A 26,235-nucleotide genomic window follows, 5' to 3' on the forward strand; every position below is an offset into this window, starting at 1 on the left:
TGCCTCCCTCCTTGGAGGTTTTCAAGACTGGATAAAGCCCTAAGCAACCTGGTCTGTACTGGTGGCTGGTGGTGCTTTGAGCAGGAGGTTGGCCTGGAGACCCCCTGAGGTCCCTTTCAACCTCAATTATTCTGCCATTCTGTGAATCCATAATGCAGCCATATCGACGTTAAATATTTGAGGTTACTTATTCAATATTATCTAACAGTTTTCCATAAATAATTAGCTTGTGTATGGTCAGGTAATGAACCACATCAGCTTTACTAAATTATTAATTACTTTCTGAGCACTAAGTTGCTACTACAATAAGGCTGACGTACACTTTCCACACTGATGAATGTGCAACTGGAAAGCAGGACTAGCTTCAGTCACAATTCTCACTGCAACTCTTTGAATGGATAGTAACCTTTCCCTAACAAGCAGCTGACTGATGGTTTCTGTCCATTTGTTCCTACACCAGCTGCATCCTTCAAGCAGTTCCTTCTGCATTCTGATGTCTGCTCCACTGATTTATTTATGAAGCAATCGTTTCCTCTTTCCGCCTGTGCTCTAGCAGGCTGAACAAGCCGAGCTCTTTCTGTAAGGCTGGCCTTGTTCTCCGATCCTTCTAGGGGTTCTTCAGAAAACTCCAATTCTGGACCTATCTTTTTATCCCAGCCACATTGCTGAGCACCCTAAAGTGGGCTCAGGCGTCTGGCGAAGGCAGTGCTATTCTCCAGCTGTACTGGAACCGCGCTTCACTCCCGGCCGTTGATAGCGGGCGCGCCCCGCCTCGGCGGCCCCTCCCCCCGCAGCCGTTACCGCCCCCAGTTCAAATCCCAACCGTCGCCGAGGCGGAGGCGCCTCGCGCCCGCCCTGGGGCTCCCCGCCCGCGGGCGCGGCTGCTCCCCCCGCGCTGAGGCGGGGAGCCACGTCCTCCCTCCTCCTTCCCTTCCTGCCTCCCTCCCTCCGGCGGCCGCGGGCGTTGTCGGCAGCGCGGCCCCGCCCCGCCCGCGGGAGCCGAGCGCTCGGCTCGCCCCGCTGCCTCTCGGTCCCTGCCGCCGCCGTCCGCCGTCGCGCCATGTTGCAGCTGCTGCGGGGCTTCGCGCTGCCCGCCGCCGCCTGCGAGGGCGGCCGGGACGCCGACTCGCGCTACGCCAACCTCTTCAGGAAGCTGGACCTCAACGAAGATGGGCGGGTGGACATCGCCGAGCTCCAGACGGGCCTGCGGGCCATGGGCATCCCCCTGGGCAAGGAGGCGGAGGAGGTAGGCGCGGGCCGGCCGGGGCTGGGCCGCGGCCTCCCACGCCGCCTCGGCCCGGCGCTGCCCGCGGAGCCGCCGCGGGAGAGGGGCGTCGCCGCGGGGCGGCCGGGCCGGGCCGTGGGGAGGGCGAGGTGCGGCTTGGCAGCGGCAGCCCCGCTCTGCCGGAGCCGGGGCTGCTGCGGCCGGGGCGGTGCCATGCCGTCCCCCCGCGCGCCTCAGGGCACTTTCGGGGCTGCTGGGGGCTGTAAAACGCCCCCCTCCTCCCCTGGGTGAAGTCAGCCTTGGGCCTCTGCTTTTCCTTTCCTGGCATGTCACGCCTGCCCTAGGCGCTGGATTTTATGGCTATGGGATAAGCTTGTAAACCAAGTATCCTGAGTAAAAATGTTATTAATAGGATGGTAATTCTGCTGCCAAGTGGGCTTGGCCCTGTTTATTCATCATGTGTCAGCTCTTGCATCTCCTCCATTCTGATATTTGATACCTGATATTTGATAGCATATTCCTGCTCCAGCATAACAAAGGATGGTAACTTATGGCTTTTGCATGATCTATGTCAGAGTAAGTTAAGATTTTTTTGGGGCAGCAGGTTAGGGAATCTTATCTTTAGCATATGTAACAGTAGGTTGCAAAAGTGGAATCAGCTAACAAAGAGAGACACGTGGAAATGATTGTTCTTGACCTGGATAGCATCTAGTACAGAGACTCTTCTAGTTAAAAAACTATGTTTTGTAACAATGAACACCAAACCACAAACCAGGCAGCACTCTCACTCTGGGTCCCAGGTTCTGCGATGGTATGGTTGGACTGTTACATTGTTTTATCCGGTATTATCAGTGTTGTAACCTTACAAGTCAGTAAAACTTGAGTCATCAAGCTTCCTAGTGTAGTGCTGAGTTACCCTAGCAAGTCTGATCTGTACCCGGAAGAGATATTTCTGTTTTCTGGTTGTTTTTCAATAATCCCTAGCAGTGAGAATACAAAAACTTAATGCATAATGCTATAGGTAAAAGTATTTGTGTGGTAAGGCAAGTTTGGACTGAAAAGGCAGCCTTTTAGTTTAGCTTTTGTACCTTTTTATTAGATACTGTTCACTGAAGATGGTGTGGTTTTCTTCAATAGGCTCAGTTAGTTTTAAAAGTTCTTGTGTTTTCTCTTCCTTGTCTCCAATTAGTAAATTGGAAGAGTTGGCACATTTAGATCTAAATTAGTTCAGAAAGAAACGCTGTATCAGCAGTCACATACAGAACTTAAAGTGGACTGTTACAATCTGGCTAGAACACAGCATTGTACCTCTTCCATTTGTGTTATGTTAACAGTGGTGTGCATTTGTGATTAGGCCTATACAGCTGATGTTTTTGTATACCCCTCAGAGGGCATAGTAGTGGCATATATGCTGCTTATTCTTCACTTACTGCTCTAAAAATCTGACCTTACATAAATAAAAAACTCAAAGAAGCTTTTAACTCATTATTATTATGTTCAAAGAGGCTTTTCACTCATTATTATCGTGTTCATTCATTTTCGGTATTTCCATTGTGAAGGCCCTTTAACATTCATGGAGGAAATTCGTTCATGTATGTTCATATAGTCATAAAAGTAGAAAAATACACATTTCAATATAACGCCCAAACTAGAAGGAGGAATTTGAATTTCACCTGTAGTTCTGAAAATCAAAAGTAAATTCAGTTAGGCTGAACACATACAGGTGAGATTGGTGTAGGAGCTATTGCCTAAACAGTGTTGTTCAGCAGTTCAATATAAGGAATGGCTAGCTGGTGTTCCATAACCATGCCTGCATTAGCTGTCGTACAGCTTCTTAATGAGATTCAAGAAGGCAAGCTTAAAATTTAAGTGTTCAGTGGCATATTGGATCAGTCATTCAATTTCAGTGACCTTGTCCTAATACTGGATCACTCTATGAATTTTCTTTCCCATTGATCTCATTATTTCATCTCTATTTTATCTCTTCTTGATATATTTAATACTGTCTTGTACACTTACAGGAAAAGTATCCAGCAGGTCATGTCTCTTGAGTATTGAATGGTGCTTGTATAAATGAAAGTGCTAAGCACACTTTTACTTCAGTACTATTTCTGGTCAAAATCATCTTTGCAATGAGCATATTTCTCAGTTTTTGGTATATAAAGGGGGGATGGTTTGGTCCGTTTGCTTATACACGAGAGCTGTCAGTATGAAGTGCATGCTAGTGGCACACTTCAGTCACACATTATGTATGCGTTGTTGAAAACCTGCTGTACCAGTTTGACTAACAAATTTGGCTTTTTGCTTACACTGAACAATAAAGGAGTAGATGACCAATTTTCTGACACTTAATGGGGATGGTCCTCCAACGTAATTCACAGAAAGCCTTGAGACACAAAGTGGCATGTTTTTTAAGTTTCAAGCATCTTATGATTAAGTCCCAAGTGATTCTGCTTTTCTCCTGTTCAGTGTGGTGCTTTCCATTAAAAGTGCAGATCTAAATATTTGTCAAATGCTTAGTTGCTACAGGATAAACTGGAATTGAAACCCATGAAATCAGTTGAGGTGAACTAGACTTCTTTAGATTTAATGAAGAGCAGGAACTGGTTGCCTTAGCTGCTTAACAACCACAGACTAAACAAAATAAACCATGAATCATGTCACACATTTGAGAGGGGTGGAAGAATTGTTGGAATGCACTGAAATATCTGTATGTTCATTGCTTTAAATTTAACGGTGCACACAGTTTGAACTAGAAATGACTTGTATTATAAGGGAGCCTCAGTAAGACTTGCCTCCAGCTTCTTTTCTGTCTTTACATAGCTAATCTGCTTTCTATATTCTTTCTTGAGTCTTGAAACTGCCTCCTCCCACTTACTTCACTTGAGGCTCTAAGCTGATGTTGCAGGTGAGTTTGTAGGTTGTGTTCAGGCTAGTGCTTTTCTAGAAAAAAGTCAAACAATTTTAATACAGTAAAATTCCTTTCTACTACTTGGTAAAAAGTCACTTCATTAATAAAATTAGATACTTAATCTTTTTTTTGTTTGTATCTGTGGAGGCAGAAATAGTCTTATAAGTATTAAGAAATAGCAGAACTAACAAGTAAGGAAACTTAAATGTGGAAAAATTACATGAAGTGGCTATGTGTTAGCCACTGCACTGTTCAGCCCTGTCACTATAGTGACGTGTGGACAGACCTTCACTTACCCTAAGGCAGAGTAAATCCTTTTCTGGGCCTGGATTGCGTTCCATAAAATTAAAACATACGTACGTAGGAGTGTGGATCCCTGTAATTTTGGGGAGCACTGCTGCTTCCTGGTTAATCTTTGGTAAGCTCTTGGGTGAGTGTTACTCCTTTGTTTCACTGCAAAATCAGATGGGCCATTGTAAATCATCACCTTCATGCCATAAGTTAAGTGTTGGTGTGTACTAGAGTTACTTTCCTCTCTTCTGTTGAAACAGCATGTAGTTCATCCCTAAATTATTTACATCTCTTTAAAGGATACAAAGCTGCTATCCATTTGAATAATAGACTAATGGTGCATTCTTTTTACTTCACCTTTTATCCATTTTCTTGACAGTTTTATTAGCACTTAATTTATGATAAAATGCTGTTAGGTGAAGTAACATTGTAGATATGAGAACTGGTGTGCATTGAGGTGAATTGAAGTGGTAAATGTTGGAAGTCGGTTGAATGTCCCTCAAAAAAAAAATCACTTTTTGCATAGAGCGGCATCATACCGCAAGCTGATAGAAGTTTTTAGACTTTGTGTTCTGCTTGACCTGCCTCCTGTCAGGGTGTGACAGATAAAAGTAAACCAGTGAAAAATCTGAAATGTGTGCTTCATAAAGGCTGCCAGGATGCCTTCTGTTTTATATTGTAGTGTATTATGTGCTAGGAAGGGAAACTTCTGAAACTTTACAAAAGATTCCTGGCCTAATATGTCAAGACTGACAAAGAAGGAATTTAGCGTGGTGACAATATCAAGTGGATCTCTGCAAACATTAACAGCTAATGTGCAGTCGCTCTGAATAGTGGTGTTGTCCTGTAGAGATACAAACTAGATGCTGGGATCAGATCTCAAATGATCCCGTCACATGTTTTCAGAATGCAGTGAGTCTTTCAGATGGTGCGAGTGGTTATATGAAGTACTATTTTCGTTCACCCATTCCTCCTGTTGCACTCGATCCTTACATTAAATCTGTGGGAGGTGAACACAGAATTTCAAGTATCAGTTTGCAGTAGGAACAGCCAGGTATTCAGGTACTATTTATATGTTGAATTCTGGAGTTAGGAGTAGAAAAATGTTGTTCAAATGAATAACCACATTCTGGAAACAATAATCTTGGACTTACTTTGTATCAGGTTTTGATGTAATAAGTCTTGTGATTCCCAATTACTCTAAGGCTTAACTGAAGAAACAGTATGATGAGACACCTCTGTGTAAATCAAAACAGGGCCTAGATAGACTAAAATCACAGCATGGTCTGTTTAGAGTGATCAACTCTGTTTATGAAAATTTGAGTCCAGCTAGGTCTAAAAGTATTCAGAACATTTGAAGTGTGTTACTGCATTTAAAACAAAGAAGGAATTTGGAATTCTCTCAAGCAAGTCAGAGTTCTGTGTTGTCTTACAATGCTATGTCTTTTGTGCAAAAGGATGTGTGAGAACAGGGCCAGGTAGGTGGTGTTTCCTTCTGTGCTCTTCTGTGGCCTCTTAAAAACTACAATTAAATAGTGTTTCAGAGACTGAAACTTACCATAGCTCTTTGTAATTAAGAGAGCGTTTCCCTCTGCAGATACCTGTTTAGTAACTGAGCTAAATATGTCCTTGTATATTTCTCTCTCTCTCTCTCTTTTTTTTTATTATGACTTTTGCAGTTCTTAGATTCAGTAACTTCCCTTGGTATGAGACATGGCAAAACTAGAGGCTAGTAGAGCAAATTACTGAAGCCTCTTCATTACATTGTAGTGTGGCTAAAAACGTGTAAAAAGCACCAGTTACTTCAGTCACTCCTTTGACAAAGGAATTGTGGGCAGCTTTTGAATGTAATATAGCTACACTTGGAAATTATATTGTACATGATATAATTTGTTAGATATTAGATAGGTAGATATTAGGTTAGAAAATAATGATAGATATTACTATAGTTTCACAGCGTTGTAAGCTTCTGCTCTTTCGTGTCTCTTGGTGCCATTCTCTATGTGAAATGAAGCTTTCTCTCACTTTAATAGTACACCAAAAGCTAATACTATAGGTTTAGAGTAGAAAGGCATCTTCAACTTTTTACCAAAACAAATGTCATGTCACATGAACGTTGAAAGCTGGCACCATGTAGTTCCTTTAAATTTTGCTTTTCAGGTCATAATAGTTGCTTAATGTCTGATTTTTGGGGACTTAATTTTGAAATTAATTGTAAGTGAACATGTTGACTCATTACTTGATTTTAATGTGTAAAACCCCAAAGCTTTTGATTTAGCTGACATGTACAGTAGTCCCTAAGTTTCCATATGAAAGAGAAAGATGAATGTAAAAAGTTCACTTTCATAATGTTTTAAACATCCAAGGAAAGAAAGTGAATTTTTTTAATACTCACTGGGGAGCAATAGGGTTTTTTGAACAGTAGTAAGGTACAGTGAATGATTGCAATTCTTACTCTTGTTGCTGCAAACTACAAGAATGCCAGGCGCCAAATATGGGAACCCGAACCCCCAGCTGTGGAAGATCTCTTAACCACCTACTGAAATGTCTTGCTGAAGCACCATCTTAAGCCAGTAGTGTGTCCCAGGTGGAAATCCAAGGTAAACTGGTGAATCTTTTAAGACAAGTTAAGATGAGGATGCCTCTGTAGTAGAGTAGTCTTATTTAACAGAAAAGGCAGCCTACCCAGCATGTTGAAAGTCGGGGGTTATTTGTGTAACTTGCAGGAAATGATGAATGAAGATACGAAGGATAGTTTGTGTCTCCCATTTATGCTGTTTCAGATTCCTGGAATCTTTAAGCTTCTAATTCATAGTCATGAGTTGAGAGAGTTTATCCAGCTCCTGAAGGAGCAGCTTCTGCAAGGCATGCTGATGAGGCTTGCATCTCTTCCTTTTTAGGCTCATTTTATAGAGATTCTGTCTCCTGAAATGAGCCAATGGAAAGACTGCTGCTAGCCTTTTCGTGCTGCAAGAAACAGCAGTGCTTACCGGGAAGAAAAGCGCTCCAGCTAGTGGCAACATCGTGTTACTTTGTATATACCTGGCTCTTTTAACTTCTGTCTGTGATAGATGGCAGGTTTAAAGAATATGCTTGGATATTGTTCAAATGTTGGTAGTATCCTGTAGGGAATAAATATTAGTGCGACATGTAGATAAGTTGGGAGATCTTTGGAGGTAGTGCAGATGCCTGTTTTGCTCACAATGGGGCATTGTATAGAAATGCTTGAGCTTAAGTAGGAGTCTGTTTTGTTAGTGTGTTATGTGGACTCACTGATCGGGGTAATGATGTATGGATGTATCTTCAGGCCTTTTTGCTTTGTGTTGGATTTATCTCTCTGCTGTTTTAGTGTGACAAGATGGGTTTAGTCATCTTTACTCAGTTATGGGTTTCAGTTTTATCATTGATATGATTAATAAATTTGCGTCTTGCCAGAAATAGGGTAGGGACTGCGTTGATTTCTGTGTTGGAGGCGATGTATCTGATAGAGAGGAGTTGCATATACTTGAACAGTGACTGAATTTAGCTTCCAGTAAGCTTAAAGTCTGGAGTGCAGATCTATGTAAATGAGTATGTCCCTGATTATTTTGGAGGTGGAGAGGGCAGGAATAGAAAAAGGGGGAGAAGAGGAGATGGAAGTGGCATGACTGGTTTCATACATAGTACCTCTAGTTTTAAAAGAAAATGCAATATTTCTGAATGTCTGTGAACATGATGCTATGCTATATTTGCAACTGTGTGCTTTAGAGCTCTCATCATAGATCATAGAACAATGAGTAACTGATCACACCAATTACATGTGTAAGTGTTGTTCCTTTTTACTTACATGTCCTGTAGATAACATGATAGAAAACTAGACATGCCCAGTGAGTTCTTAATGGACCCCTTTTGAGCATTCTTCAAACTGTAGTAATTAGCTGAAATAATGAGCTAGCGATTTGTTCTTTGTGTTAAGCAGTCCCACCTTTCACATCTGGTTAAGTTTTGTAACCAGAAGAGTGTGATTGTGAAAGCTTGCATACAATAAAAAGTTTTAAAGTAATATATAAAAATTAAACCGTTGGGAATTTAAAAGAAAAATCTAGATAAAAGCATAAAGATTTCCAGTGTCATGTATTCTCTGTCTTTATATTGTAGCTATGAATGTGTGAAAATTCCTAACTTTATTGCAGAGTAATCTAGTGATTCTTCAGGCCACTTATTGGGGTCAGAATTTTTAGGTATATGTAAAACCTGTCTATAATTTTCCTGGTTTTTGTCAGCAGATCTGGTTTAGCTTTACACAGCTAAATTCAGAAAAGGAGAGGTAGTGGAGGACTTCTGGAGAAATAGGAATTCAACACTGCAGCCATCCTTTTTACAACAGAGTTTTGAAATAAAACTTTTTCTTAAGTCTACCTGTGGCATTTCTGATTGGAGTTGCCTCATTGTGCAGGGCTGTGAAAGCAATTGTCTCAGCAGAAAAGAATATAAGTAGCAGTGTTTAAAAAAACAAAACAAAAAAACAGAGCTGGGGTTGTAGGGGGGAAGCATTATCATGATGCAAATAGGAGCATTTCTAGTCAGAATGTGGGAAGCCTGATGGCATTAAAAGGAAAGATTGTCTAAACTTGGTCTTCCTAGTTCTGTCAGTAATTAGTGGTTCTTAGTATGGTCACCATATCATTGTGTCTCATGTATTATCTTTATTGCTTCGGTTTAAAGTCCTCAAACAATGAGAGAAGAAATTGCATGCCTTGGAAAAAATGTTTTTTTTTCTCTTGTGGTTGGGTGTATGTAAAGGTGTAGTGATCTCGCACGAATTTTGTAATGAGAAATGGCAGGTTATGTGCCTGACACGTTAAACATCTCTGTTTCCCTGGATGTCCAGGCAAGGACCCGAATCTGATTTGGTTCCTGCTCTATTGTTGTAAGGGTGCCTACACTAAAAGGCATCTAAATCTCCATCAGAAAAGTTAGTGAACAAGGAAGTGGCAAAGTGACAAATGGTTATAGCTATGCAAAATCTGGTATCTTGTATATTAAATGCAGAACAGCAGAGTGATTCCTTACTAAAATGAAGTGAGGATGGTCAAATACTGGAACAGGTTGCCCAGAGAGTTTGGGGAATATCAATCCTTGCAGCTGTTAAGGACTCAACTGGACACGGCCCTGAGCAACCTGGTCTAATCAGACTTGCTTTGAGCAATGGCTTGGGCTGGATGATCTCCAGAGGTCCCTTCCAAACTGTATGATGCTATGAAAGGCAGTTTGCCTTTGGGAGTTAACTGTTTCAGGCTCCCTGCAGATTCAGGTGAGTATCTTCCTACCAGTTATGCCCATGGAATATATAACCCCCTAAGAGGTGATTTTTGCCCTCGAAGTGGAAGGCAAGACCCTTTGAGTATTCTTGTATATTCCACAAACTTGCAAGTTACTGTTTTTAATCTGAAACTTTAACACCCAAGCAAATGGTACATTTTATAGAGCATTTGTATGAGCTTTTAGATTTGTAATGTGAGCAAAATGAATATGCCTGCTGAGGAAATGTGTACCCTTTTGTCCCTCTCACTTGTGTTCTGCAGCACTGAGACTGACCGAGACTGGCTTGAAGTTTGGAAAATAACTAAAAACAAAAGTAGGGAATGGAGAGTTGGTTTGTGCTTATCCTTTTCTAATTCTTGCCGTATAAATAAAATCCTCTCGTTTGGCAGGTAAAATGAAAGGCATCCCCCTCACACACTAATTGCTAGCTCTCTAAACCTCCCAGGAATTTCCGTTTTATTTGGCTCACATCATCCTCAGCAACAGAGATTTTGTAATTGGAATTTAGTGTTTTGTCGTAGCTGTGAGCCAGAACAACACTTCCCTTGTTCTGTATTTTCGTCTGGGTATTTCAGGTAGCAGTAGGGAATAGGAACAATTTGTTTTGATTACAATTCACTCAAAATATTTGTGTGACTCCCCAAAAGTTACCATTTCTCGGTAGCTTGTGCGAGTCCCAGAAGACGCTAGGATCCTGTGGCATGAGGTGCAGTGCACACCCAGAGCAACATGGATTGAGACTGCGGTGTCTTTGAAGTAGGGACTCTTTGCTGACTTGAGTTGGTTTCTAATTTAATCTGTTACCATTTCTTATTAGAAGGTCATGATAAGGAATCCATCCATATACCTGTATAAATATAAGCTGTTTTTATATAATGGGAAATTCTGAACAGCCCTAATCGAACTGGCAAGGGCATTAGATGAAATTGGATTGAGTGTGTTTTTTTTTTTTTGTTTGGTTGGTTTTTTGTTTTTTTGTTTTAAATGAACAATACAAATATTCTGGACTTAATGATACGTTAAGAACAACTCCGCAGAAATATTTTTCTGCTTCTTGTTTCACTGTGAAGTACCATATAATCCTCCCCCTTCCATTGAGAGAGCTATGATAGTCTTATGAATTTTGTTTTTTGAGATTAAATATTAAAGTAGACCTTCTTCTATTAAAGGGATAGGAAAGATAAAGGAGGAAACATTTTTAGATGCTTCTGATCCCCCCCCCCCCCCCCCCCCCCCCAGACACCTACAACAAATGCATGGTAGTTTTCAACTTTATGTTCAGTGTTTCTGAGCTAGGCTTTGTGTTCTTTGAGGGCTTGTTTTTTTTTTTTTATTGGAGCATTTTTATATTAATTACAGTGAAATAAGCAAATGATTTAAAATCAAATTTTGTACATGAGAATAACCATGCAAATTTTGTCGAGAGTTGTATCTTATTCAGAAGCTGCAACTATGCAAGGCAGTCTGTGTAACATAGAAAATGTTTGGAAGAATCTTCAGCGTAGGCTGTAGATGTACCATGACGTGCTCTGAAATTTCTTGCAAACTAAAGAACAGATTCTGCTCTCAGGTTGGTCTTCTATCCACCCGGAACAGCTTTTGTACAGTATGCTGTCCCCTTAGTATTTCATACACCAAAGGAAAACACAGGAACTGATGCCACATGAAGAGATGGGGCATAATTTCCCCATAAACTTTATGTCCTAGAGCAGGGATTTGGGGTAGATTCCCTGTCCCCAGTGTCTTTCCAGACCTGCAGTGCTTCCATGTCCCTTGAAGATGGCAGACCTGGGCAGGCATGAGAGGGCATGGAGGGGTGCCTGTCAGAGCAGTGCTGCTGTGCTGTGCCTCATCCCTGCTGATTTCCCCGCAGCTCTTCCTATGTGTAGCAGCCCTTGTGCTGGCCTGAAGCCCAAGCTAATAAATCCTGCAGAGCCTGTTAGCCTGGGCTTTGCTCCTCTCAGGACCTTGCCTTTGAGGAAGACGTGCCTCTGTGGTTAGGGACTGCTGCTCAATGTGGTTGCTGAAATTTCCCCTTTTTAAAAGTAGGTGTTCAGATATAAAGATGGTAAGGTATCTGATGCTTTGGAGAGGAATGAAGAGCATGAGCCTAGGCAGCTGGGCCGCAACCCTAGTCTGTATTTCAGACTTGTTTCCTGCTGTGCTAGCAATTTGTGTGCCCTGTATTCAACTTGTAGTTAGTTTTATATGTAGGTGTTTCTTATCTGCAAAACAGTTACTGGGAAACACTGATGCGAAGATGGAAGATAACAGAATTGCTGAAGGGGAAATGCAGTTAAGTTTTAGTCAGGGCTTCAGTCTTGCAAAGGAGAAAGCACTACCTGCCCAAAGTCTGGGAGGTGGAAGTGCTAGTCAGACAAGACTGTTGTATTATTTGATCAGCAATTAGATAGTTAACTGCTATTTTTATTAATTTCATAATTCAGAAGTAATAAGCCACTAGGTTAAAGAGGATAGGCAATACCATTTGTTTAATTTGTCTGGCATATTGTAGTTTTCATGTGCAACCAGAAAAGTTACAGGCTTAAAGTTGGTCTCTTTCACGGTTTTGTCATGTCCCTGCTCTCCCTCCTTTGCAAAAGATGCAATAGCTGTAGGTGCAACTTGCCAGCGCTCTCTTTGGAGAGAAAAGCTATGGAAACACTAAATAATGCTTTTCTAAATCTCTTTGCTGCTGTGCGTTTTCTTTTTTTATGAAAGCAGTAAGGATATGTTTAAATTTTGGAGACAAAATATATCCCTGAAGTATAGGCTTAGGTGTCTTCCTGATTTGACACTGCCTCCCTCCCCAAACTGACCACTATGACATTTTATTTTTAAGCCTGTGCTGTACCATGCTGTTTTTATTTTGTGATCTGCCATAATTTGGAAAAGTCAAATGTCTAATTTTCTCCCAACAGAAAATTTTTAAAGCTGGAGATACTAACCAAGATGGGCAACTAGATTTTGAAGAATTTATGCAGTATCTTAAAGATCATGAGAAAAAAATGAAACTGGCATTTAAGAGCCTGGACAAAAACAATGATGGTATGTCTTGTTTTATTTTATTTGTTCAAACGTTATTTGAAGGAATTATGCATTAAAAGTTGTCACATTTATTTGTATTCTTTTCTAAACAGAAAACAAAATTTGCAAATGTGGAACCTCTGTTTTCCTTAATAGGAACATAATTATGATTGTTTGTGGCAGATTGAAATAACTATAAAATGATTATAATAGTCTTCTCTTTTTGTATCCTCCAGGTCTGTTGACCTGAGAACCTTTGATCCCTAAATAAAGAAACTGAGGAATTTTCTAAATACCAATAAAGATTTTTTTTTTCCTAGTTATTATCTCACTGGATGTTTGCATCTCATTTGGTTGCATGATTTTAATATACTTACCTTTGCTCCATCCTTGTAACAGATGATCAAAATAAATCATCTCTGTTTAAATTTATTTTAAATGCTCTGTGCTATTTTGTAATCATCATATGATGGAATTTAGTGGGCTCCAAAGTGCTAAATTTGTTAAGCTCCATGTTTTAAATGTCTTCTTTCTTTAAATGTTCTAAGGCAAAATTGAAGCATCAGAAGTTGTCCAGTCTCTCAAGATACTGGGTATAGACATTTCAGAAAAACAGGCAGAAAAGATCCTGCAAAGGTCAGGAATTACTGTTTCTTAAAGTGTTTTTGAGCTTTGTCTATTCTTCCTTGTACGTTTTTCTAATACATAGTTAAGACTATTGAACAAGGCAAACTATTAAAGCACATTTATTCTTAGATGACTTAGGAGTGAGCCTGTGCCTGAATACGTAATTGGTTTGTAAAGCCTTTATTAAAAAAAAAAAAAAAGTTCACTGGGGTTTCAGACTCTCCTGTTTATGGTAAAAGCTCTAGGATTCTGCAGAAAGCCTCAGGCTTAATGGTAAGAATATTCCTTACTTTCCTTGGATATTGCAGCTGAAGAATTGGCTCTTGTGTTTTTTTTTTTTTTTTTTTTTAAAAAACCCAAAAAACTGAAAAAAACCCATAACACTTCCATCACATTTATTGTTTGAGGACTGTGCTGTGTAGGTTCACAGGACTTGAAGTGTACATTCTAATAGAATAACTCTTCTCATTTAATCATTTTGTCAAATGATTGGAATTGTTTTAGTGTTAGGAGGCCTCAGCTCTAACTGTGATCAAGAACAACTTATTACCTGTTCTAATGTGAACCTTGTCCTCTGACATGTAAAATGGGAAAGTTACAGGCAAAGTGACTAGATGATAACAATTTGTAGTCGTGGGGCTGTGTGATGCCTCTCTGGAGATGTATCTGGTGGACAAGGGGCCCATCTGACAGGGTTTGGATGGCACTGTCCTGTCCTTACGAAAGGTTGGATTAGTCATTCCTCAGCAGGCCTGTCAGCCTGGTGTCGCTGTCAAGCCATCTGAGCTTTATGTCAGATTGCAAGAGTGCACCTTTGGTAAACCTTTCCTGCAATAGCCAAAGTATCCCTCCCCACCCCCAAGATGACCTTACGCCACCCGCCCTCCCTCACCCCCTTATGCCCTGACTATATATAGATGGTATTGGAATATTTAAGGTTGGAAGAGTGTAGACTGGTCTGTCTGACCTACCTAGTGACGTCTGTCTGTTACTGGGTTTTATGAACAGGAGTAGAGGAAGTTTTCATTCCTTTTGTATGCATTCAGTAGAATAGAATAGTTGAAGAATGAAACTGTAACTTTGAAAGGTTGTTGGTGACTTCAGTGGTTCCTTTACAGAAATTCTCCCATATGCTCTCCGTTCTTGAGCGATAGAAAGTCTAGTCACTAGTTGAACATCTAGTTCCTGGAGGGGAAATGTTTTATTTGATTTTCTAAATCAAAGGCTGCAAATGTTGGTGGAATAAACTGTTATATTACAGTTCTAAATGGAACCTGTTAGATGTATTCAGGTCAGAAAAGCATAGTAGTGAAAAACCATGGCAGATTCAGCTTTGAAGTCACAATATGGAATCTACAGTCATTTGTCACTGATAAGTTAAGTTAAAAAAATAACAACAACAAAACAAGAACTCCTGCCACTGTTTCTTTACCTGTTTTTTTTATCTCTTTTCAGTATTGATGCTGATGGGACAATGACAGTAGACTGGAATGAGTGGAGAGATCATTTTATGTTTAACCCAGCTACAGACATTGAAGAAATAATTAGATATTGGAAACATTCCACTGTAAGTTCAAGTTTATTTTAATTCTAATGCAGCTCTTGAATTCATCTCTGCTGGAATAACTTTCAATATTGAGTATAACAGCTTCATAGTTGTTAAATTTCAAGTGTGTCTGTATTAAAAAGTTTGTTTACACTTTCACTTCTTCATGCTTTCCCATGTACAAGTAGTGTAGCGTGGTGTGAGCTTGTCCTGAACAGGAACTCTTCCTTGGTCTAAATTTTGCCAACAGTAGGGTTTGGGAAGGAAAGAATCCTTTCTTCCTTTGAAGGTATTCCACAAAACAATACTAACCACAGTGTTAAATTGTCTTTTTACATTACAATACATTTTTATGTGTTGAAACAAATTACAGAAGCATTTTAACTGTTTCTTATGTTAGTTGAGCAATTGCATTTATATTATTATCATTACCATAAAATCACCAGTTTCTTTACTGATGATTTTATGTGCTCATGTTCTCATATGCTCATCTGTGCTGTAGGATTTCATTCAAGAATGATTAGAATCTACAGTAATGGTCTATCCCCTGTCCAGAGAAAATTTTCAAGTTACTACTGAATGGAGCCCTTATCACCTTACAGTGATTGACTTACAAGAACAAATAACGTGTCAACTCTCAAGCAGTAATAGTAGTCTTCGCTGCTAAATATCCTCCCTGTAGATGATTGGAGTAATCTGTAAAGTAGGTAAAAACAGATTTCTTTGAATATAGCAAGACCATTTATACCTTCAAGGATCAGTCAGCCTTTCCATAATAAAAAGTGGCTTATGAGACCTGACAGCTTTGAGTGGTTCATGCTGCCCAGCCCTGTTTCAGAGGAAATGCTTGCCAAAAGGGAGTTCCCTGTTTCCTAGGGAAAACAACTGGAGCACTTCTGTGAGATCAGATAGTCCTGCTGCCAGCTTGTTTAGTGAAAAAGCCTGTGTTCTATATTTAAGAATATATTTTTGTATTTAAATATAAGATCTATTTCTGTTGTTATGGAATGTCCTTGGTTACCCCCAAGGAACAAGGTTAGAAGTCTCTTGTGGTCTTTGCATGTTGCAGTCAGCTGACAACCCAGTTATCACAGCAAGCCAAAATCCAGCTGTACAGTAACACAACTGGTGTTTCAGATAACAGCATGCGTGGGGCCTTGCACATGGGGTTGTCTTTGAATTCTGTTTTTATTGTTAGATTTATATGCTGTCAAACTCTTCTGAGTAGAAAGCTACATTGGCATAGAAGTATTATGAGTTGGTAGTTGTGGCATTTCTGTTATAAAAATCCCCAAATGTAGCATTCCCTTCCTCCCTTCCCCCCGCCCCTTTTGTTTTTCTTTTGGTCATGGTATTAAAGTTGCTATTAGGGTACTGTAGACACAAGGCTTAAACACTGGCAGATATGTTTAATGTCTGTAAGTGTATTTTTGAAAGTTGTGATTAATCTTTTGATTAATTGACTCTATTTGTGGTTGACCAGCTTATTTGGATATAACACCTTATTTGGAAGCCATGAATGTCAGAAAGATTAAAGGATTTTTCTATTAATCTGTTTTATATTCAATATCCAGAAGAGTTAGGGCTTTTCCTGTTTGTACAGTGGCTATATGTATAATCTGCATCCTATAGTTCTTGTGATCCAAATGAGCAAAATAGTATTCTCTCTACTTTTATGGATAGGGAACTCTGCATAAACAGGGAGTAGTGTCTAAATTTTAAATCGGCAGTAGTAAAAATGAGTTTGTCACTTAACACACTTCCTGGTCAGTACTTTTTATCAATTAATAAAACATTCTTGCCTCTTTAAATGTTTAATTTATGCATAATATTGGCTTATCTGTGGTATAAGTTTTCTAATTTATGGTTATGAATTACATGAAGAAAGGCTATGTTTAAGTGATATAAAATTACATGGTCTTATTTCTTAGTTCTGTTGCTAAGGCCTGTAACAATGTGTTTAACTGATGAAGTTGAATGGTAATGCAAACATGCACCTGTTAATCAAATTTCAGAGTTACATTACTGATTTTTATTCATTTATAAATTTTCAGTAAGTGATGATATGAAACGTTGTAATAGATTAGTCAAATTAGTCCTTTTGTAAGTTAATACATAGCAGTTGCTGGAAATTGAATATTTATACTGATATATCAGCCATAACAGTGTTATTTTAATATGTCAGAAAAAACATATATGTGTATGAGCAAATTACCATTAGAGAGAGATCTCTTAATCCTTCAGAGATTATCAAACTAATCCCAGAAGACTGGCTGGTGAAAGGTTAGCAGTAACATGTAAGCATTTGAGCTTTAGTGCTGGCTGAAAAGGTTTACAGAACATGACAAAATGTCTTTGCTTGGACCATACTCAGGAGGTATTTGTCATCATTTTTAATGATGATGGTGCAGTATTTGAAATGGTGGATCTGTGGCGCTATTCCTCAGTATCTGCATAGAAGTCATTACAAAATGGTTCTTCATTAACTAGCAGTAGAAATCAATAGCAAGTTTATAGAATGTGAACTTTTTGTATGTGTGTATATATATAAAAATATATTTTTTTAACTAGCATTTTACTTGTGTATTCTTAGGTGGTTGATTAATTGGATTCAGAACTGTTGATAAAATTGAGAAGATGAAATGGGATAGTTACTTGCACATCTTTGCTTTGGGTCCTAATAGGTGTTGGATATAGGAGATAGTTTGACTATTCCAGATGAGTTCACAGAAGAAGAGAAAAAGACTGGACAGTGGTGGAAACAGCTGCTGGCAGGAGGAGTGGCTGGTGCTGTGTCTCGAACAGGTACAGCACCATTAGATCGTCTTAAAGTGATGATGCAGGTAGGTGCAATGTTTAAGAACTTCTTAGGTTCCAGCATATTATTTCAGCTTTTACAGAGCTCTTCTGGAAAACTGATGGCCAAATACACATCTAAATTCTAGAGAAGGTCTAATTCTGTCTTTATAACTTCTGTATTTTGTTCTATGTTGGCACTCTATTTGTAACTACCTGAAGGTAGATGTAGTGACCTATGGATTGATGCCCTGTTCTTCTAAAAGTGTCTTTTCCACCTTGATAATGGCAAAAATGTAAACAAAGTTGTGCCACTAAAGTAAGATTTTTGTCAATAGTGGATGTGTTTTTGCTGGTTGATTTATTTAAGCAATGACAGGTTACTTAAATAATGATGAGTTTTACTTTCTGATCAGAGCAGTGTTCATTACTGTGTTGTTTTGTTTTGTTTTTCTTTAGGTTCATGGTTCAAAATCAAACAAAATGAATATAGCCAGTGGTTTTAAACAGATGGTGAAAGAAGGTGGTGTCCGATCTCTTTGGAGGGGAAATGGTGTAAATGTTGTGAAAATAGCTCCTGAAACAGCTATTAAGTTCTGGGCTTATGAACAGGTAGGATGCTAAATTGGTAAGGCAATTAATAATTAAAAGTAACTGAATGAAAATAATAGAAAATAAATACTATATCATACTTATCATTTGCACAGTTGTAATATGTGGGAGTTCTTACCATGGATGGAGATTTTGTCACATTAGTTTAGAGTGACTTTCATCAGATTTAAAATAGTTTTTTATTTACCATGTTTATCATATGATAGTAAAATCTGCCTACTAAGCAGTCTATTAACAGAAAAATTAGACTAAGTCTGTCATAGATATTAAATTGTCTTCCAGTCTGCCTAACTTTATTGCATAAATATCCGTTTTTGTTTCAAAGTGGTAACAACCTAAAATTTGATATGTTGCGCTAGTCTGCCTTATACTGGATTCTTTTTAGGTCAAATGTCATTGTGCTGTATAAGATGCCCTAACCCTGGATTTCAGAGTTATATTTACCTCTGAATCAGCTTTACGTAGCATATTAAGGCCTAATCCTCCTCTGGAAAATGAACTCCAGTTTTAATGTAGTTAACTGATCTTTGATTTTTGCTCTGTAGGTCTTGCTAGAGCCTCAAGTAAGATGAAAGTAACACTGCATGTCTCTCTACTAGTATTGAAAAAAGAAGCAACCAAAAGTCAAGTAAATATTGGGGTATTGCAAGATTGAATGACAGATTAGTAAATGCTTATAATATAGCTTGAGAAGACATTTTGTACTGTATTTCTGCCTCTTACAGTAAATCATGCTTCTCCTAGAAAAGCCCATGATGTTTGTTTTATATATTTTATCTACACAGTATAAGAAGATATTAAGTAAGGATGATGGGAAGTTAGGCACCATTGAAAGATTTGTATCTGGTTCTTTGGCTGGGGCAACAGCACAAACTTCTATTTATCCCATGGAGGTAAGTAACAGAGAATCTGTTCGCATTGGAGAAACTGGCAAATGTCCAGTGGATTTCTGGAGTAAAACCCATCTTACTTCTTGAAAGTATTGTAGGAATAGTGCCTATATCCTAACATTTGTTTTTACTTTGGAGACTTCCTCTTTCAGAATTTCACTAGTGGATGTTCTGGAATGTATTACATCATAATTGATACCTGTCACTTTTCTATCTATTTGGCTGTCCTTTTTATTTAAATTTACTTCTTAAAAGATACTGGGAATTTAGGTAATGGTGTCATTTCTCTCTGTACGTGAACCAGAAATTAGATTATTATGTTATGTGATGACTGCACTTGAAACTTGCAATTCAAGAAAATCTCTATTCAGAGCAATGTTTAAATATGGCTTAAGAGCCTAGTTCAGGAAATGAAAACCAGGAACACATTTAAAAATAAGTACATATTCAAGTTATTTTCTAAACTGGGCTTAAATCTTATTCCCACTATGCATGTAGGCAAGGAAGAGTCTTGTCTGTAGCAGAACTGATAAAGTTCTGTTGTATGGTGGTTGGAAGCGAGGTCAGATTAGGTGGTCTGTGTGGAGGGAGTATAAAACAGCTACATTTGATAAAATAGCTGTAACTTGGTGGATTAAATGCTCTATTTCCTCTGTAGAATGTATATGTATGTGGTATTATTTATGTTGCAATTTAACTACTCTTACTATATTAACTTCTGTAGAGTAGCTATTTTACACCCTGTGTTTTTTAAATGGAGGTAAAATGTACTTCGTTTACTGCTGTTTCTCCACAAAGTTTTTCTTTTTGTGCAAATTACTGGAATGTATGTTTGGGCTGGATGTAAATCAATATCAACAGCAAGATTTCAAAGTAAGGGAAAATACAATCTTTTTCATGAGGAGGGATGTCAGTGGGAATAAAACCTAGCTGTTCTCATTGCTAACAATAATAGTGATCTCTTTAAATCAGATGCTTGCAGTTAGATTCACTGGATCACAGCTAGCTTCTCTGTACAGAGGTGTGTTAAGTTGTGGAATAACTGATTTGTTATGTTAATCACCTGGATTCTACTAATTGAGATGGGTGAACTATTTTACAAGAAGACATTCTGGTCTTCCTAGCAGAGATATAATACTGACCTAGAATTGTGTTTTTTGGGGTATTTCTGAATAAAAGAGAAAAGCAAAGTACCAGGAAACTCCTAAGGAAGCTGCAGTCTTACGAGACTTTTAAAGTAGGCCACATTCTTGCTCAGGAAATTCCCTCTGTGGTTTCCTTTGGATATTCTTCATTTTTTTTTGTCCTAAGATGCTTCATAGACTCATTCGCATTATTAATCAGGTGCTGTGTTTTAATAATGAGAAGCAATCTTTATATCCCTTAATTACCTCTCATAAGGTTGTGCTTTTTGAAAGATTATTTTTTTAATATGCTTTGCTGTTCCCAGATCAGAAGTGTGATCTGCTAGTAAGTTAATACTGCCACTTGTTCTTTAGCTGGTGCTATTACTGTCCATGCTGACGCCTTCAAATTGATCAAAATCTGCCTGTGTTAATTGGGAAAAGAAGATGGTAAAACACAATATAAAAAGACTGTCTTCCATCATGTTTTCATTTTTTTTGACTAAATAAAGGCTGTAAGCTAGTGTGTGTTAGGATCTACTATTCTGCATAAATGATAAAACCTGAAAAAGCTTACTACTAACCAAGTATTAACAATCGTCGTCACAAAGGAGACTTGAAGTAGCAAAATACAAAGTGGTTGCAGGCAATAACTGAATAGCCAGAGATTCGCAGTGTTAGTTTTCCTGTCTTTCTAAACTACATTAATAAATAGTTAATTAAGGGTGCTCTTTTCTTTTTCCTTCAGGTTTTAAAGACCAGATTGGCTGTGGGTAAAACAGGGCAATATTCTGGGATGTTTGACTGTGCTAAGAAGATTTTAAAGAGAGAAGGTGTAAAGGCCTTCTACAAAGGTTATATTCCTAATATTCTGGGGATAATTCCTTACGCTGGCATTGACCTTGCTGTTTATGAGGTGAGCTTAGATCACTGAATGCATATGTCTTTCATTAGTTAATGTACAAAAAGGTAAAATGTTCTTTAGAGTACCTGTATCATTACTCAGATTTTTAAGTGCTTGTAGTGTTAGTTACCTCCAATTTAAAATGCATAAATAAAATTTTCCTGAGATCTTACTACAGACTTTAACACTTTCCTCGTTTCCCTTCCCTGGAGGAAGGCCTGTACAGATGGGCCCTTACATGCAACAGTCTCATCTAACCGTACAAGGGTCCTTTCTTTTTGTAGCACCAAACAAGAAAGCTACTCATCAGGAAGGATTATGGAATTTGGCAATACGACATACTTGCATGTTTACGTGGCCCTGTTGGCATGGAGCGTACCCACTCTGTAGCAAATTTGAACCTTAAAGTGGCTGATATTCATATTATGTTACCTACTGCTGCGGTTATGACAGTTAATACTTTTTTTTGCACAATTTTCTCTGATTGGATTATAGTAATTTGATTGTATAACTGTGCATGTCACCAGAATTCTTTGTAGCTGCCATCATGTAGTTCCTGTGGCAAGTTTAAAACACTGCCCTCTTTCCTCTCAGGAGAAATTTGGCACCTCTTACACCCACCTGCACCAGCTAACATGTTTTATCTACCTTAGATGCTAGGTGTTGTTTAAAAACCCGATAAGTAGTTTAGATGCACATACTAATTTTTTTCTAGTGTAGGCAAACCTTTTTTGATATTGCAGTAATAGTAATCAGCAGAATTACTTGAACAAACATGCCTTCAGAATACTACAGAGGTTCTGTTCTACAGTTTGCACCTCTACTTCTGCATGGCGTGACATGCCTCTCTGTCTAAGTGTGTGTTTTTTTTTGTTTGTTTTTGTTTTTTTTTTTGTTTTTTTTTTGTTTTTTTTTTTGCAACCTCTGTGGCACAGCTTTTCGCTTTTCTTTTCTGGGATTAATAGGTCTAGAGCGTGAGCACTGTTACTCCATGCTGTTGTGGCCGGATCTTTTAAGGATTTCTCTGCTAGGCACCAACTGCTCTAATCCAGTTAAAGTCCTTAGCCATGTGCTTAGCCTTGAGCACTGATCAATTGCATACCTGTGAACTTTAAAGTTCACCTTAACTTTACTGTGTAGCAAAGTTACTACACAGTAAGCATGTAGGACTGGTGTAGGGAGCTTGGTGCTTTGCAGGGTTGAACCCATAACAAATCTTACTTATTTGTCTTGAATGTGGGTGTCTTATGTCTTATTATTTAATTTTATATCTTGGCAGCTCTTAAAGACTACATGGCTAGAACACTATGCATCAAGCTCTGCTAACCCAGGTGTTCTCGTATTGTTGGGATGTGGTACTATTTCCAGCACATGTGGGCAGTTAGCCAGCTATCCTCTTGCTCTTGTCAGAACACGCATGCAGGCTCAAGGTGAGGCTTGTTGTACTGGAAATGTTTCAGTGTGGTCACATCAAATAGCAGCACTTGCGATGGTTGTGGCAGGGATATGAGAAGAAAAAATATTTAAAAACAAGGATTTATCTGGAAAATACTTCCTATGTTAGTCCCTTCCCCTCGTCCCCCTAGCACTGCTTTTCCTTATCATGCTTGATTCAAATGTAAGGTTATGGATACTAGCTCGCTCTGTATTGTAACATTCTTGTTACATTGGGGACTGCCATTGGTACAGCTCCTGTCCCAGTGTGAGAGCGTGCTTTGCTAAAGGTGAGAATGGTTTGGTAGATTTGTACTCAGGCTAGGGGTAGGAGCCTATGTCTCTGAAGAAATGTAGGTGGTTAATGCTTTTCAGGGGGATTTGGGCACATGGATAGCTCTTGAATATCTGGGTTTTAAAGAGAGATCTAATTTCTGTGTGAGGTCAGAAGTTTTTAATCAGTGGGCCTGGAGGTGATGAGCTTACCACGCAGGTGTTTAAGACTTGCTTGAATTCTAATATTACTAAAACTCTTATAACATGGGCTATCTTTTTATTCTAGCCTCAGTGGAAGGTGCTCCACAGCTAAACATGGTCGCTCTCTTTCAAAGAATTATTGCTACAGAAGGAATACGAGGACTTTATAGGGGCATAGCCCCTAATTTTATGAAGGTGCTTCCAGCTGTCAGCATCAGCTATGTTGTGTATGAAAAAATGAAGCAGAATTTGGGAATAGCGTGAAGTGAAGGAAAAAGGTGAGATGTTTCTAATATTGTTGGAAACACCAGAACAGAAACAATTTCTCAAGTAATCTGTTCTCACAATTAGGGACAGATCTCTGTGGGGAAATCTGCAACATCTATTTTTGCCCTCAAGTGGGTAGAAACTTCCTTAATTTCTAACTCACCATTCTTTAACAGATACCTATATTGCACTTTAAAATGTCACTGAATTTAAAGAAATCAAGAAACTGTCTTTAAATCAACAATATGTTCATTTTTTCAGGAAATCATGCATATCTTACTCATTGGCTTTTTTCTTGTATTTGTCTTCCATGTATTTGGATCAGATGAAACCAAAGGTAGGAGAAGTCTATGCTACCTTGACAATGAATAAACAAAAGTGACTTTTTTCTTGTGACACTGCCTATACTTGAGCACAGGCAACATTTTGCACTTCTAGAAGTAAGCACTTGGTTTTTTTTTTCTTTCTTTTTGAAGACATAGGTGATGTTTTTTCAGAACTTAGAATTAGGTACAAACAAGGATGGACTAACACATTAAAATGTAGGCAAACATCTTTACGTTCCGACTGACCTATCTTTTGTTTAAACCAATGAGAATCTGAGAAACTGCTGTTCCATGATATTGGAGTACCTCAAATGGTTTTACACGGTATTTTTGTGATACAATCAGCAATTTTAATAACTTGCTTCACTGGACCTGCTTTTTATTGTGTTTGTAAATGTTTGCACCATTAACCACGACAAGCTTTGGCTTACAGGTGCACATTTTATAGGATCATAATATATAGAAGTAGAAGAAGTTACTGGGTTACTGGATCCATTGCATACAAGTACAAGTTATCATTTAAAAATGAGTGAGGGATCCTTATTAAGCCGATAATGAATTAGGTGTTGGCTGTATTAAGAGGAGTATGCCAAGTTTATCAAGAACTCGGAGCTCATCGTAGCTGCCTTGTGAGGAGAGGATTGTTTCTCATTTTGGCCACTCCATTTTTTCCCTACTCAAAGGGTTAAAATCAAGTACATGCTTTTAGCTAATAGCAGATTGTGTTACTATGTGAAGGTTTTATCAGTTTATAATGTGAGGTATAGCCTCTTTCCCTCACAGTCCTCTGGACTGTGCATGCTGGCCGTTTGTGTGAAATTGGGATCGTAAAATATCGAAGCATTTCGTCCGAGTGACCAAATGGAACTGTTGAGCTGCTCACGTGCCCATGGAGTTCATGTTGTTAACGAAGCAAACAGCATACGCGGAGAACTTTAGTACTTGAGAAACGGCTACTTGTCAAAAAACAAAGAAGCACGTCCTCAGTATAGAGTAGGTATTTCCATGTATAATCACTTCCAAAGTGTCTTCCTCATTTGTTTTAGCACATTTCGGATGCCTTTAGACCTGAACCCTGAGACAGAGTAACAGCTGCTGCGGAATTAATTTGTTCCACTTTTTGCAATTTGTATGGTGTCTTAATTCTGAATTAGCAAAGATTATTCTTATACTTATCTTGACCTTCTAAAAGCCACTTCTGTTAGACCACTTCCTGAAATTGGGTTAGTGCAGGAAGAACTTTGTTCTCATGCTAAATTTTTGTAAAGTCTTTGAGGCCCTTGAGGGGAGAGAACGACAATGAACAAAAACTCCAGAGATTTGTGTTTCAAATGCAGAAGACTTTGAGCTATGTTCTTCAAATAGTCAGATTAGCAAATCTGTGTTCAGTGCTTCTGTGGTTACAATTTATTCTCTGTAAATTGATACATAACAATTCTATATAACTTGTTTTATAAAATGTCATGTCATCTGATTTTGTGGCAGCTTTAGCTGCATCTTTTGGTAAACCTTAGACTTTGCACTTTGTTTGAAAAGTAAAAAGTCGTTCTATCCAAATTATCTTGCATGCATACGAAGCCTTTCTGATCTGAATGTCTTTTTTGCCAATATCCCTGTATCTGTGTGGGATTTGAGTTCTGCTTCCTGGTCATTTTGTTTGACTGTGACCTATAAGCCAATATGTGCGATACAGCGATGACTGAAGCAGCATCTATCTTCTAGACTTGGTCCAATTTGTGTATATTGTGTAAGTGCCATTATGAATATTGAAGATCATGGTGGTGATGTTTTCTGATCTTGAAAAGATGGAGCCATTCAAATTTAATTTTTCATTATGTGCCTTTACAACAACTGTGTGTTCAAATTGTATATTCTTTGTCTGTCTATTAAGAAGCATATGTTTACTTTTTTAGCTCTATAAAAATACTGGTTTCTAATAAATGTTTATTTCCTAATCTGGCTGGAGTGTGCTGATCTTTCATGTCCTGATAGGCAGACAGATGACAGTCATCTTTACTGCATTGTGTACATACAACTTAATGTCAAGAATAAAGGCAACTTGCCTGAAAATAAGTTTGAGACTAGCCTATACTCTGCTATTACAAGGGTATTTGAAAATCTAGTTTGAGATTTTGGAAAACATTCATAGTTGATTGTCTTGTCATACTGTTACGACACTAGCTATTTCATTGCTTAATGGAAGGTCACAAAATGTTCGGTATTTTTGCTTGTTCATTAGACAATATTATACCATGACTTGCTTCAGTGTATTCTGCATGGCAGAACTCTTAATAATCAGGACAAACATGTTTGCTTCTATTCTTAATGTTTATCTTGCTTTGATGTTAATCTTACTTGTTTGTCAGAGGATCTATATAAAAGCTTTTCAAGGTAATTGGCTTAATTTACTCTGCATGTGTAGCATGTCTGTCCAACTAATAGCATTCTCAGTGTCCAGCTTTGGCAATTTGTTT

The 26,235-nt window shown here is 38.6% G+C and overlaps 1 protein-coding gene across 2 annotated transcripts; it reads left to right on the forward strand.

Annotated features, from left to right (window-relative positions):
• The first annotated feature begins 829 nt into the window (after positions 1 to 829).
• Positions 830 to 25,716, forward strand: SLC25A24 (solute carrier family 25 member 24). Of its 2 annotated transcripts, XM_026118916.2 has the most exons (11): positions 830 to 1,246; positions 12,653 to 12,779; positions 13,307 to 13,394; positions 14,841 to 14,952; positions 17,616 to 17,774; positions 18,187 to 18,339; positions 19,125 to 19,232; positions 21,102 to 21,269; positions 22,537 to 22,687; positions 23,254 to 23,446; positions 23,761 to 25,716. In XM_026118916.2, the coding sequence occupies exons 1-10, from the start codon at positions 1,061 to 1,063 to the stop codon at positions 23,430 to 23,432; spliced, it is 1,431 nt and encodes a 476-aa protein (XP_025974701.1). In that variant the 5' UTR covers positions 830 to 1,060; the 3' UTR covers positions 23,433 to 23,446; positions 23,761 to 25,716. The 2 variants fall into 2 exon arrangements, with proteins under 2 accessions (XP_025974701.1, XP_025974708.1); XM_026118923.2 differs by having other exon boundaries at positions 23,254 to 25,716.
• Positions 25,717 to 26,235: the final 519 nt, after the last annotated feature.

Source organism: Dromaius novaehollandiae, chromosome 8, assembly GCF_036370855.1.
Source record: "Dromaius novaehollandiae isolate bDroNov1 chromosome 8, bDroNov1.hap1, whole genome shotgun sequence".
Classification (NCBI taxonomy): Eukaryota; Metazoa; Chordata; class Aves; order Casuariiformes; family Dromaiidae; genus Dromaius; species Dromaius novaehollandiae.